This window comes from Dermacentor silvarum, chromosome 1, assembly GCF_013339745.2.
Source record: "Dermacentor silvarum isolate Dsil-2018 chromosome 1, BIME_Dsil_1.4, whole genome shotgun sequence".
Classification (NCBI taxonomy): Eukaryota; Metazoa; Arthropoda; class Arachnida; order Ixodida; family Ixodidae; genus Dermacentor; species Dermacentor silvarum.
In genome coordinates, this window is record NC_051154.1 from 26539932 (window position 1) to 26554593 (window position 14662).

A 14662-nucleotide genomic window follows, 5' to 3' on the forward strand; every position below is an offset into this window, starting at 1 on the left:
TTCATCACGAACAAGTTCATAATATATTTTATAAATTTATAATAACCCCAATACAGTCAAGGAAATTGAACCAAATGATTTTAGTTGTACGAACATCAATATTTATGCCATTGTGTTTTACATCCCTTCAAGCCAAACCATTTCTCTTGCTGTATACATCTGTTCCGCAAAGCAAACTTCGCCTTTCTCGCTTTAGAAGAACTGATAAAGGGCTATTTCGTCCATGCAGAATTTGTACTTCTCCTCGTAGACTCAAGTTTAACGTACGTGTTTACCAAACTAAATAGTAGTTATATCCTTGGACCTCAAACGGGGAAACAAACAGGTGACGGAAAAGGCAAGTACGTTACCTTCGCAAGTGACAGAGCTCTGCTGCGTTCAGAAATTTGTAACTGTCTATGATGCCACTGTGAATGTGGTTTTCAGTTTAAATGCGATTGTAAATATGCCGCAGTTCTATAATGTAATGTGGCCGCAGCAGCAGACGATGCGCGCCACCTCCGACAAACCTCCGACCGCAGCGCCAATTTTGTCGTCATGATGCACAGAAGCGCTGAACTACTCTTCGTTTCCGGCGGACGGCACACCTACCCATTTAGCCACTGTAACTGCGGTACTGCGGCTACCGTTATGTAGTAACTTATCCGTTAGGGTACGGTTACTGTGTGGTGTGTAAATTAGTCGATGTTGTAACTGTTTCCCCAATTTCGCTTCCCCCTCCTTGCTTAGTTTGTAAGTTTGTAGTTACACGTTTGGAATGCGTAGCGTTGACGTTTTGTCGAATTTGATGTGTCGGACTTCGACACTTATTAGCTAAGCGCGAAGATGACTTCTAGTTCAAGCGTGAGGGAACTACCGCCAGGCGATCCCAAATTAACAGCAAGCATTGTAAGCCACTTGAAATCCCGTGGCCTTTTTGATAAATTACGGCGAGATTGCCTTGGCGATGTCGATACAAAGGTAAGAAGCTTTTGAGCAATAACTCCCATGATGAAGCGAAACATGTTATTGGAACGTCATTGCTTGTGGCTATTGCAGCCTGCTTACTTGAACCTGAAGCAAAGGATCGAAGGCTACATCACGAAGTTCCTGTCGACGCAAACATGGACTCCTGACATGAACAAAAACCATGTTCGAGACATGATGCGCAGGGAAATAAACGAGTGAGTAATTGCGTCTTTGCCTTTGCTATACGTTTCTCGTTGACGCTCATTGATGATGCTGTGCCCGCTTCCCAGGTCGGGCATGCTGTCAGCAGGTATGGACCATCTGGTCGACCAGATAGTAAATCCCAAAATATACCATGTGTTCACGCCAGAGGTGGAGAACGGCGTGCGTCAGTATCTCGGTTTGAGTTCGGAGAAGGACTCCTCAACCCATCAGCTGGCGGCCGAGACTCTTACTGACTGCATCAGCCAGCCACCACCACCTCAAACGCCGGCCTTACCACCACCGCCGCCAAAGTCTGAATTCAGTATAGGTATTTGACGATGCTTTCGACTACTAACCGACCTGTTGCTAACAGCAATGCATGTTTGACATTGTACGCTGTGGTTGTGACGGCCGAGGGTTCTCGGAGTGGCCATATATCTTTGCCAGAGGTCGTGCATACGTTTTGTGCTACGTCTGGCGATGAGAGGAACTACTTCTGTGCTCCAGAGCTCGGGAAGCGACATTTGATGAAGCAACAAAAGTGGCTTGGCCTCTGTGCAAGCTGCAGTTGTTGCTGCACAAAAAAGTGTCATGTCCTGAGCTCTGGGGCCGTATTCTGAAACGATCCACCTCGGTGATAGTCACGTTCAATAAATCAACTGACTGCTTACCCGTGACGTCAGCATGCACTACCAACACGCACCCGCCGTGGTTGCTTAGTGGCTATGGTATTAACACGGGCAGCTAAGCACGAGGTCGCGGGATAGAATCCCGGCCACGGCGGCCGCATTTCGATGGGGGAGAAATGCAAAAACACCCGTGTACTTAGATTTAGGTGCACGTTAAAGAACCCCAGGTGGTCCAAATTATTCTGTAGTCTCCCACTACGGTGTGCCTCACAATCAGATCGTGGTTTTGGCATGTAAAACCCTATAACTTTAACTACCAACACGCGCTCTCAAACGCTTCACAACGCACGAGAGAATGCACCAGGTGAGTGCAGAGTGGCTCGGGTGTGTTTCGGCCACAGTATGATGCAGATGTGTTCGTTTATTCAGTATATGTCGGGAGCACTCAACGACACTGTGACGTCAAGTTGACGTAGACCGGAACTACTAGATGGCGCTATTTACTTTCCGGTTTTGTTAAAACAGGCAATCAGCACGTACCATTGGCGGAGGCGTGGCCAAGGCCACAGTATCGCTGAACTGGATCGTTTCGGAATATTGCCCATGTGTATTTGGCTGATGGCAGTCATTTCCCGAATGCTAGATTATACTGCATGCATGTGGAGAGACCCTGTCGCCAGAAAAAAACGGCACTGCCAATGGGAGCAGGTCATTTAACCTGCCGCCCCATAGGGCCCAACGACACAGAGCATTTTACCATGCCTCACCTCTCAGCACTGCCTCATAGATGACAATGTAACAGTTTGGTTGGTAATGTAGTAGCAACTTTTCCCCGGATACTAATACACTTGGTGGTACACCAGCTGGACACATGAAAAAATGCTCGATGTGGTTGACCTTTTTTAGCCCATAGTTCATGTAAACCTTGTGTAAAATGGTGATCCTGCCTAAAGATTCCAGTCGATTTTGTGATGCCTCACGATCATCACATTGTGATATTACATGTGTACATACGTGCAAATTGTGCTCATATGCTCTTCAGTTATGATTTATAAAAATGTTTTGTGCTAGCAGCTGCGCCTTTTCTGTACTGCTGTGGGTAATTTTGGGGATGACACCTTCTGCACATTGAAAATATAATGCGAAAATTCTTGGTTTTTATATTGCGCTCTACACTTGACTACATTAATATCTCACTGCATGCATTGTTAACAACTGTAATGGACGCCATTGTCATTCTGGATCTCGTTATTGTCAGGCAACACTGCACAGTGCAGACTTGTATTAGAAGGAAAAAAAGAATATATATATATATATATATTATATATATACATACATATACATATATACATATGACCACTTTTTGGTTAATATAGAAGTAAAATGAGAGTGATTTTGAGATAAATTCATTGACAGGAATGCTCTATTGCTGCTGGAAAGACTTGCAAGTGCACTGACCTCTTATATTGTCCAGTGCCTTGACAAGCGGTGATCTGAGTGATTGATTGGAGTTGCTTTTAACGTTGGCTATAGAAAGTATGTTTGTTCTTTTAGTATGCGCCATATTTCAAGGGCAAAGTGCAATAGTGTAAACAAATAATCGTGCAATTTCTCTGTTATCTTTAAAGATTATTATAAGCACCTGTGTGTGTATTTTTAGTTCTAGAATGCAAAATTTGATGGGGAGGTGTTTTTGAGACGTGTCATTCTGTTATAAAACTTTACAAATGTTACTTTGTCGACTATAAATATGAGCGGTTTTCTAGATAATTATTGGTGAGATCGTGCTACATGATCATGAGAGGACTTGTGTTTCTACTTTTTTTTTTTTTTAAGTGAAACCAAAAGAACTTTGTTTGAGACATGAAATAAAATCTTCAATTAAATTTGCTGGTCTTTGGAGCATTTTAATTGGTGTATATTATAGCACTCATCTAATAAAGCACTTTCTGCTGTTGAAGTGGCACTGTTTCTGCAGCGTCTCAGTCAAGGCGCTGCAAGGAGCGTCATTGTGACCTAGCACACTAGATGCAACTTCAAAACTTACAAATCATGAGAGTCCAGTGCACGGGCATACTTTCCATGTCCAGCATAGAAAAGCATTGCTGTCTTGGACATTATGTGGGGCAGGCAAAATTTCACCGAGAGGTTAAGTTGACATTTGTTGCCAACATTATCACCAGGCTGATTTTTACACTGTATATTTTACACTCTGGCCAGCACAGCACACCATCGTATGGAATAATGGGTGCGAAGCAGGTATTTCATTAAAGTGCAGTTGCAAGTCATCAGCCAGAGAAATAAAGTCTAATTGGTGACAATACCAAGATATCTATAGTACCTCTTGCACATATCTTGCACATTGCCACTGGAGTGAATGACAAGTTGCCATCTACCATGTCACCATCAACAGTGGGTATTGGAAATCGACATTTTTCTATGTTTAGGTTTGGCTTAGTTTAGACAGTTGCAAAAAACAAATTTTACCGCTGTGACTAGCATCTGCAACTGTTGCCAAAGGTACTCTTGCTATATTGCAGTTAAAATTATACTGTGTATTGCTGATGACTATCACAGAAGTGAAAACACATGAGCTTAAGTGGTGATATATTTGCAAGTGGTGCAAATATTGCAAGGGGCAGTTCATGTGCAGCTGCTCACTGGCCAGTGGCAATCATTCTGTTCCCAACTTCTAAGACGGGTGAAGAGATTTAAGGCAAACTACATCTGGCAGTTATGATCAGAAATACGGTGGACATTCTTGAGGAAAAAAGGGAAATACATTGCAACACGAATCTCATTGATTGTAGTGAATCTGCCATACTCTAAGTGTGGTTGGTCGTGTTTCCTTGCAGACTTGTTGCGCATAATTTTTAATTTGCGAGTAGATGTTTAAAAGAGTTGCTTAAGATTTGCCTTGCAGCAACTGATAAAGCTTATTCTGCATACAGATACGTTAAACTGCAATTATTTGTGAAACTTCCCTGTAACATGGAAGCACAGCTAGATTGCACTTGCCGAGGCCAGTGAACATCTGTTACATGTGAACAGAACCTTACATGTGAAAATGTAGCCTGCTTTGTTGAAGCAGTAAAAGCTGGTATAATTGTTGTTCTCCTTTAGATGAGACAACACAGGATGTCCCTGGCAGCTGCTCTCCTAAACCATACACAGAAGCTTTGATGCCCGATGGCCTAATGGACTCGTCATCTGAACATCAGCTCATGATTGTGACGGAGAGCAATGAGCACACTGAAGATATTTCTGCTGAGCTGCCAGTTGAGAAAGCTGATAGCTATGATTTCTGTGAAACTTCAGCAGAACCTGTTGATCCAGCTCCAAATGAGGCATCTTCTGAACTGCCCACTCCAGTAGACGCTTTGGAGTCGGACTTGCCAACCGTCAGTCAGGGTGGAAGTGCAGATGACAGGCCTGTCACCGAAGATGTAGAGCTTTCTGCATCATTGGATGACATGAAGCCCGACTCATTGAAGAACGAAACTACTGTAAATGAATTTGACAGGAAGGCTAACGATAAAATAGCTGACATGACAAAGATGGAGGTGAAGCCGACGGACAAAGACAAGAAAGAACGAAAGGTGGACTCTGTGAAAGGCAAAGCATCCTGCTCACATTCAAGTAGATCAGAGTCACATTCAAGAAGTTATATGTCAAAAAAGAACTCTGATGTAAGCAGGTCAAAAACGCAGAAGTCGAATAAATGTGATGGCGATTCCAGTAGAGAAAGCAGAGATATGCTGAAAGAAAAAGACAAATACAGCACATCTCGGGACAGAGGAAACTCTTCAAGAGAGGAAACCCAAAGGAACAGGGCAGATGTAACAAAAGATGAGAGAAGCAAAGGATACTCGAGCCAGTCCAGTAGATCAAAGGATAGTGAGAGTAGGAATGAGCGAAAGCGGTCAGATGATAAACACCGCCATTACAGTAGTAGCCAACGCCATGATGACAGAAAACGACACAGTGACAGGCATTCTCGAGAAGATAAGTCTAGGGATCATTCAGACAGTCACAGGTCACACAGTGAGAGCAAAAGAGAGAAAGACCGTTCTTCCACAAAAGATTCATCCAAGCAGCACAAATCAAGTAAGTCATCTGAGAAACATGGTGAAAGTTCTCGAAAAGAGAAAAGTAATGAAAAGGAAAAAAGGCAAGCATACAATAGGCAAAGCTCATTTGACAGCAAAGATGGCGGAACTTCAAAAAAGATGTCATCTGAAAAGGTTCTGCAACCTATATCTTGCAATTTATTCCAAGCAACTGATGATGCATCATTCCATATGGATATGCAAGAAACTTTCAGATCAGAGCCTCCTGAACTGAATGCCAATCCTTGTGGTTCATCACAGCAAGACTATGAAAATGTTTGTCAAGATTCTCCCTTGGCAATGGTTGAGCACGTTTCGCAAGACAAGTCAGAGGAAAATATTTCATGTTGTGCCAATCGAACGGAAACAGAAGTTAGTGAGAGTATGTCTGGTGAAAATTTTCAAGAAACCTCATCAAAGGCTTATGATGAAAGTTCTCGTGGTGCATTACAGCTAGTTGAAGCAAAAGAAGCTGAGATCTTGAGGTTTTCTTATGTCAGTGACAAGCAGTTGGGTAGCAGTGAAGCTGACTTGCAGCTAGTGAGCACCATCACTGAGAAACAAGCTGAAGGCATGCAGAATGAGAAGCCTACTCCAGATAATGAAGTGCACATGGAGAACAGTGACCAAGCAAGCAGTTCCAGCTTTGCAGTGCCACTTGATGAGGAGAAAAGGCCCACAGTGGAAGATGGACATGAATCATCGAGGCGAAAGGTAGGTTGGTCCTTCATTCTAATTGCATGGAGCACAGTAAGTGTGCTTTCTATCTTTTTAGACTATCACTGAAAAGCATTCACCAGAGAAAAAGCGACCAAGGCGAGAAGCTTCTGATGGCCATGAATCAGATGGTGCCTGGTCCGATGTGACTGTCAGCTCGGTGCACACCAGCGATCTGTCTTCCTATGACGACTGCATCAGTGTGTCTTCAGGCGATGAGGATGGCCGTCCTGCATCTAGGGAGAAAAAAAAGATACCACTAAAAGAAAGTGAGTGCCTAGAGATGAGCTTGGATCATAGGAGTTTATTCATGTGCCCACTCTGCGCTTGCAGTTAAGAAAATCACAAGCAGCAGTAATGAGGATGATGACCGCATGAGCAGATCTGAAACAGAGCATTGTGTGTCTGATGGAGTTGTGCCTCTACCTGCTTCTGTAGAACAGGTATGGACCTTTTTGCGCTGAACTTATCACTGGAGAAAGCAAACTAAGTTTTTGTCGGTACACTTGCAGGTTACAGAGCACCGGGAACCCACACCAGCCATGGAGTCCCAGCCACCTTGCCCAGTAGCTTATGAGAGCAGCAGCACTGGCAGGGGACTCTCGAACTCTCCCTCCACTGATGTTTCTGATGGAACAGCCAAGCCGAAGATGGGGCTCAGGCGGACCCGCAAGATTAACCCAAAGTATGTTTCAGAAGAATTCTCATCCATTTTCACGGAAGGCAAGCGGCCAGCAGGAACCATAGACTTCAGCGAACTTGCGAAGTATGGCAAGGAAAAACACCATGAGGAGCGGTCTTCATTACGAACAGAGCCTCGCAAGGTCACTTCACGGGAAGATGCCTCAGAGGACACAGCGGCTGCAGCCATGTCATGTGACGAGACTGGCCAGCTTTCAGATGCATCAGTTAATGATAGATCACGGCGGCCTGCGCGACGACCAAGTGGCAGTGAACCACGGGCTAGGTGAGGCAAAAAAGTGCCTGCCTGACCATTAGCATTTCTTTTTAATTGCTTTTGTATGGTTTGCAGGTCAGAATCTGTGTCATCAAAGTGCTACCAATCTTCCGACCTGTACAAACCACGGCCAGTTATCAAGCCAGGAACTCGTCGTAGTCGGCCTTCGTCAAGTGGAGTGTAAGTGCTTCCAATTTTTAATGCAACACATTATTGGGATCAATTCCCCAAGTTTCCTCGTACAGTGGATCGGTTTGCATGGTTTAATTCTGACTGACTAAGTAGTGCAAGTGAGCGCAACTCTGTTCTGCGTAGCGAAACAATAAATCACCGCATAAAACATATACATATAATATCAGCTCATAAGTATTCCCAAAGCACACAGACCTCTTAATGAAATGGCTGGCACACGATATTCACCTCCATCATTGATTGCTTATATAGCATGGGATTTTCACCAACAGAAGAGTGGCAGTGAGTGCATCTCTTCTGCATATTATGACAATAAATCACTACATAAAATCTGTACATGTAACGTTGGCTTAAAGATATCTCTAATACACAGACCTTTTAGTGGAATGGTGCGTGATATTGAACAGCTTTGATTTTTGATATTTTCCTATACAGGGATGTGCACATTTTGCTTAAACTGTTTAAAGGAAGATTTTGCGCTTATTGCTGCGCTGCTCTTGCTCAGATTTTGCAGAAAGATGGCATTTTGGAGTCCACGTCGTTCATTGTAACACTTGGCACAGTTACTTGCCCGTTTTTTAAGAAAAGCATGATAAACTGTCTTCGTCCTTGAGAAAAATAGCTGCTGTGAAAAGCGGCACTAGCGTAGACTTGTGTTGCTGCATGCCTGCAGCTGCAGAAAGCAGCCGGTCAGGGAGGGGTGTGTGTGTTCCAGGGGAGCAGGCAACACGCAGCAACCCTTCCTGAACGGGCGCTTTCTGCAGCTGCCACAGGCGGCAACACAAGTCTGTGCAACTGCCATCTTTGCAGCAGCCATTTTTCTCATGGACGAAAGCATTTTATGATTCTTTCTTTTAAAAAAACAGGCAAGTAAATGTGCCAAGTGTTACACTGAATGACATAGACTCCAAAATTCAATCTTTCTGCTAAATGTGAGCAAGAACAGTGCAGTGGTAAGCACAAAATCTATAAGTGAAATGTGCATGTATCTGTATTGGGGCTTCACCCTTTTTGGCCACTGGGTATGTGCCAATTCTTACCCAATCCTCTAGAACAGGTGTGCCAACTGTGCCGCAAAGGGTTTAGAATCCTTAAATATATTCAGATATGCGTCGTACTTCACTGCGCATGTAAATTTCATAACCATTCATCCCACAACAAGCATCATATTTCATCTTAGTCCTCATGGCATCCCTTTGTCAATGTCTCTCACTGTACATCCAGCTGATTTGGTGTGCATTTTGGTATAGCTTGTGAACAGTCTATTGCATAAACATAATTATTGCGTGAGGTTAGTGTTGTGACATGTGTGGCACTACACCATAACACTTCTTCGCCAGAGTACAACAAATCGGTCACCGTTGCCTTGCTGGTGTCGTCACACACAATTTCGTGTCTCACACGAACATGTTCATCTGTCTGGCAACACTGCAGCGTAGAATATCTCGAAAGATTACTAGGGGGAACTCTGGCTCTGTGATTGTTCATCTGGCGCGTAAATGATCGTTTGTACATAGATTTGTCTAATCTTCTTGTTTGTGGCTTCAGATGCTCCTGCGACGTTATTTTATTAGGCTTTACGTTTCAAAATTTCCAAGCACTCGTTTTGTAAACACTGCATCGCAGGATCAAATCCCGGCTGCGGTGGCCCCATTTTGATGGGGGCGAAATGCAAAAACGCCCGTGTCCCGTGCATTGGGGGTATGTTAAAGATACCCAGGTTGTCAAAATTCATCCGGAGTCCCCCACTACGGCGTGGCTCATAACCAAATCGTGGTTTTGACACATAAAACCCCAGAATTCAATTCTAAACACAGCAAAGCAATCAAGTCTTTGTGCACATGTGTAATCATTGCGATTTGTTGCATTTATAACATATTGTCACGGTATGATTCCTCTAGAGGAGCGTCGATGAAGACGACGCTGATGATCTGGCGCACGCTCTCGGCCATATGGTTGAACGCTTGATCGAATTGTAAATATACTGTAAATGTTTTCCTGTTGTGTTTGCCTCCCCGTTTGCAGAATATTATCACTTTGCAAAGTCTCAAAGCCATTTGATGCCAGAAGCACCAAGTAAATCCGTGAACTGCCCCTCATTCTCATGATGGCTGAACGTGCCATATTTGCAGCTCTCATAAATACTAGCACCAGTGTCTGCTAGTAATTTTTGTAGGAAACTCTATGCGTTGCAGAACCTCAAACAATGCTAGATAGCCAGCTACCTGCAAAATACTGCGCATAATGTTGATTCCTTGCAGTGTACAAATAGGTGTAGTTTTTGTTTTATTTTGCACACAAAGTGCTGTTCTACCTCGGATAGAAAGTTTTCTATGAAAATTATAGGCTCTCATTTACTATCTTCATTTCTGCCTTCTTACACGAGTGATGCGCGATATTTTTTTTTTTTCAACTTCCCCCCCATGTAATGCCCATTGGGGCCCTTAGGGTACTTAAATAAATAAATAATATTGTAAGATATAAAAAAGACCTTCGTGGCTCAATGAACTAGAAAATTGTTTCATGACCAAACTTCAAGTCATTGCTTTCATGGGGCTTCAGCTCCACTACAAGAGGAGCACAGTTTTTGCATACATTTTGGGTTGATTAGAAGTGGTGTGAAAAATCCAATGTGATTTGATCATGTAACACTGTCTGGAGCCAGAAGGCATCACACAGTGCTGCATGACACATCATTACAAGTGGAAGAGTGTCGTGAAACGACCAAGTCAAGTTTTCGCAGGATTGTTTCTGGTACGTGCACGTTTTAAAATGGCTGCGCGACACCTTTTGAATGCAGTAAATAAACCTGCTTAGTTGCTAGACAGCATTGCCATGAACAAATATATGAGCCAAGCATTTCTGTATGCACTGCAGGGAGCTTAAAAGTTGCTTAAAAAACATACTGGCTGCACTTTTTAACTACCTGAAATCTTGCTCTTTTTCATGATTATTACAATGTACTGATAAACACAATGGCGATTCGCCAGATTACTTTAGGCATTGCAGCTAAGCAGTGCTTTCTATCAGAAGCAATAAAAGGCCTCATCATCAATAAAGGGTGGTCCCATACGGTGGCAGAGAAGAATGCCATTACATTGAGACTGTGGTCTGCTGTAACAGAGGGTCATCCTACCTTATCTTAGAGGCTGTGCCTGTACCAAAGCTCAAGAGCGTTGTGGATGGAGCAGGGAAGGCATTGTTTCGTATAGTCTCAATGTCGAGCATAGCAGAAGTGATAAAAAGGAGGTGGAAGGCCACAAGGGCATGCCAAGAAGCATTTGATTGCAGTTCACACAGACATCAGTAAGCAGATGCCTTTTATGGCATGTTCCACAACATTGATAAAAGGTGTTGCAGCACCCTTTTCAAGCTTACGGCTCAGATTAGCGGGACTTGCTGGCCAGTGGTTTCCTGTTATCGGGAGCTTATGTTATCAATTGCACCTGAGAATTTTGCAGTTTTTCCAATCAGTGGAAGGATTTTCTTGCTACGTGGTTCCATAACACGCCTTATGCCTGGGCAGGATTAGGCATTTAAAAAAAATTAATTCTGAACTTATTGTGTAGTAAATGCTTGGAAAGCAAGCCATTCTCAACACATTTGGGAGTTTAGAAGTAATGTGTAGTGCCAGTACTCCAAGATTCCATAAGCAGTACTTGGTCTGGCGTTTTTTCTCCTTCGATTGTTGGTAAAGTTCTCGCTTTTGATGGACATAGCTGAACTTTGAAAGATGAAAAATAATTGATGTTTCTACTGTGGAGTTAGCACCAGTGTTTCACCCTTTATCTCACTGAAAATTTGTCTTAGTCCCCGATTTCTAAAAAAGCATTGTTGTATGTCATGCACAGGGAGACGTCCAAGAAACAGCGGGGCCTCAAAGTATGCATCGGGATCAAACGGGGTAGGGCCTCAACAGCTGGCTCCTCCAGGCGAAAAAGGTTGTGAAGTCCCAAGCCATTGCTGTGGTGCATGCACCACTCCCTTCACTCAAGGTCACTGTGAATGCCCTTACAGGTCTGGTGGCATTATCACGTAAGAGCCCAAAACTTCATGTCTGTACATCTGTACATAACTGCACACTCAAATCATGTGCCTCCGACATTTTATTTAATAAAGACACTGGATTTACAAAAATTGCGGTGGTGGAGTAACCTGCCACAATGGATGACACCCGTAAACAAAGGCAACGCTGTGAGCATTTTGTGAAAATAAAAGGCCACCTGTCTTTCCTGCGGCAGTGTCCATTTCCACCTGTTTGGTGCGAGTATTCCAGGCATTTGAAGTTCTTCCAACAGGATGCTTCTGCTTGCACATCGAGAACTGTGCCATTTATTGGCAGCTACTGCCAAGCACTGGGTGAGTGACGTCATCCTAGTCAACATGCAGTTTTCAATCACAGCGTCATATAAACAAATGTACACATCTGAGCACAGCTGCATGTCAAGGAAGCCAGTGTGGGAGCATAATGACACGCTACAAGAACCACAAAACAAAAACAATTGCATTGTGGTTATTTGCGTGCTACATTGTAAATGCCAGCTGCAATCCTCTTAAAGAAGCAACACCATATTCACACAAATTTAACAAGTGGCACAAATTGCTAAGACACTTTTTGAGAGAAGCACATTATGCTAGGAGTCTCTATACAGTTCATACACATTTGCTGCATAATGCGGTCATCCAGGGCACCACAATTGCACAAGTTGTGAAGGCACTTTTTGAGAGCATGGATTTTCATGCTAATGTCTCTAAGTTCATGCACATCATAATAAATAATGCAGCTTGGTCACAGCTCTTCCGGCAAAAGTGTAATGGCCATCTTTCGTTGGGGCCATGTGTATGTTTTGGGCAGTGTCAGCTGAAAAAGAAAAAAAAAGCAAAGATGTTATAAACAAATTCTTCCCAAATGCCTGTTGTTTGGAACTTACACCTTCGGCGGTGCATAACTCTTCCATGCTTACAGTCATCTCCGAAATAAGGTCTTCTGTGAGCAGAATCTGGATCCAGAGATTGTTTAGTCAAGCAAGGAAGAATTGCAAAATTAAACTTTCTTACCTGCAACCAAGAGCCCTGCACTGCATATGGTTGTTCTGCATTTGCAAAGGCACCAATAACACTGGGAACGACGAGTGTCACAGCAGCGCTGTCAACTGAACTCTTGAATGTAAAATGACGGCCATGTTTTAATCTTCCCCTGAAATATTTTCAATGGCATTGTGAAACAAGATGATCATGCTACAATCTTTGCTCCCATGTTACCTCAAGACTAAGGGAAACAGCAGTCCCGCTTCCAAATTCAGCTGCAAGTGAACTGCTTCCAAAGCTCGAGTTTGAGCCAACTCTTGCGTTTCCAGGCCATTGTCCCTTTGAAAGAATAGAGAATTATAGAACAATTTACCATGCAGTCTCAACAGGCAATGTTATACTCACTCTGTTTCACTGCTTGGTTGACTGCCCAGCAGGCCCTTTTTGAGAGTCCGCTTGATTTCTTCGGATTCATAATGCGATATGCTGGGTGTGTCAACAGAGGTGTTGCTCCCGGACTCCTTGGCACTTTGCACAACAGGGGGGAACTCCTCTGACCAGCAGAGCTTGGCACTGACGCCACTCAGGTCGGACCCTTCGCTTTCGATTCCCTGGTCTACAGCATCCTGCAAAGGGTGTCTCTAGGTGCCTGCCCCAGGCAGTGGGCATGCAGTCCAAGAGGGGGGAGGGGCACCTGGATACTGGGGTCGAGCTCAAACACCGTCTCTCCTCGGCGCATGTTCGTCACGAGCCATGGCCCGCCTGCGCCCGGTACACGCTGCATGAGTGCCACAAAGCTGCGGCCGTTCCACTGCTGGGCCGCCTTGAGTTCCTCAGCGCACACGCCGATAATCTGCGGCGCAATGAAAATGCTTAGCAGCGTTGGTCGCCGTGATCGCACGGGGCCTTACTTGAATAAAGCTGACGGGCCCAAACGGAGTCGCCACCGTGCCCAGCTGCGGGTCCTCCATCATGAGCATGTGTTCGATCCGCGACTCGCTGTTGTCCAGCGGGCAATGCCAGGAGACGTGATCGCCATCGCACAGTACGTTCCCAGACTGGAAGACGTACTTAGCCAGACCCTGCATCACGGCCGCAGGCCAAGTCGGCGGCCCTGTCTCGTCGGGTTCCTTACGCAGCCGGAATGTCAGCTCGAAACCAAAGCCACTTGGTGTGTCTGCACTTGAGATCCTGCGACATTACCAGCCCCTGCTCCCGACAAGAGTTCGCAGCACAGGTAAGATGGACTGTACGTACTCGTGAACCCTGCCATCTCCGTGAAGGTCCGACAGTCCGAAGCTAACGTAGTGCCAGTGCGGGGGAATATCTTTGCTTTCATCCCCTTGGTTAGCGTACATGCTGATATAGTCGAGTGGGTCTGGTCCACCCAGCCTGAAACACGAGTGCCGCCAAAATTGCGTAGCGATTAGCATACATTCTTGCACCTGTGCATTCGAGGGCACAAACAGCATTGCTCGTTGAAGCATGCATCTATGTTCTCTGAGCAGCATGCGTAAGCAAAAGCACAAAAGAGATTCTTGGTGGCGAATGTATGTGAAATCTGCACTTACCAGTACTTCAGGACTGCTGCAACCTGCAAGGGATTTGGCTGATCGCTGTATATTTGTAGACATGCTGAATAAAGTGAGTCCAAGCCAGGCGGAATCTGAGCGAAGCCGACTACAGGGAAGCTAGAGGCGCCGACCACTCGCTTGGCTTCCATGTTGAAAATTCCTGTTTTTCATAGAGTGGTTGCAGCCGCCTCCGTCAGCGCCGTGTCTCCGCTTTCGATTAAACTAGTGCTGGCGGAACTGCGCAAAAGAAAATTACTCTGTGAAATAAAACAAATAGATTTCAGTTTTTTAAATAATAATCAG

The 14662-nt window shown here is 44.5% G+C and overlaps 2 protein-coding genes across 2 annotated transcripts; one reads left to right on the forward strand and one right to left on the reverse strand.

Annotated features, from left to right (window-relative positions):
* The first annotated feature begins 597 nt into the window (after positions 1-597).
* On the forward strand, positions 598-11985 carry LOC119458415 (biorientation of chromosomes in cell division protein 1-like 1). The gene is made up of 9 exons (XM_037720256.2): positions 598-960; positions 1039-1163; positions 1239-1480; positions 4905-6604; positions 6666-6876; positions 6941-7050; positions 7120-7574; positions 7641-7745; positions 11609-11985. The coding sequence occupies exons 1-9, from the start codon at positions 826-828 to the stop codon at positions 11703-11705; spliced, it is 3180 nt and encodes a 1059-aa protein (XP_037576184.1). The 5' UTR covers positions 598-825; the 3' UTR covers positions 11706-11985.
* Positions 11846-14574, reverse strand: LOC119458441 (suppressor of fused homolog). The gene is made up of 9 exons (XM_037720282.2): positions 14357-14574; positions 14043-14177; positions 13697-13976; positions 13480-13638; positions 13191-13411; positions 13020-13124; positions 12816-12954; positions 12689-12757; positions 11846-12618 (listed from the first exon to the last, which is right to left on the reverse strand). Exons 1-9 carry the CDS (start codon positions 14506-14508, stop codon positions 12547-12549), a joined length of 1332 nt encoding a protein of 443 aa, XP_037576210.1. The 5' UTR covers positions 14509-14574; the 3' UTR covers positions 11846-12546.
* Positions 14575-14662: the final 88 nt, after the last annotated feature.

What these genes read in the sequence shown, in the direction of transcription:
- LOC119458415 (XM_037720256.2), top strand. Translation starts at nt 826, where the DNA reads ATGACTTCTAGTTCAAGCGTGAGGGAACTACCGCCAGGCGATCCCAAA. An exon ending in TTGGCGATGTCGATACAAAG is followed by an intron (nt 961 to 1,038) that starts GTAAGAAGCTTT and finishes TGGCTATTGCAG; the next exon opens with CCTGCTTACTTGAACCTGAA. An exon ending in ATGAATCATCGAGGCGAAAG is followed by an intron (nt 6,605 to 6,665) that starts GTAGGTTGGTCC and finishes CTATCTTTTTAG; the next exon opens with ACTATCACTGAAAAGCATTC.
- LOC119458441 (XM_037720282.2), bottom strand. Translation starts at nt 14,508, where the DNA reads ATGGAAGCCAAGCGAGTGGTCGGCGCCTCTAGCTTCCCTGTAGTCGGC. An exon ending in AGCTCGACCCCAGTATCCAG is followed by an intron (nt 13,412 to 13,479) that starts GTGCCCCTCCCC and finishes CACCCTTTGCAG; the next exon opens with GATGCTGTAGACCAGGGAAT. An exon ending in CAACCAAGCAGTGAAACAGA is followed by an intron (nt 13,125 to 13,190) that starts GTGAGTATAACA and finishes ATTCTTTCAAAG; the next exon opens with GGACAATGGCCTGGAAACGC.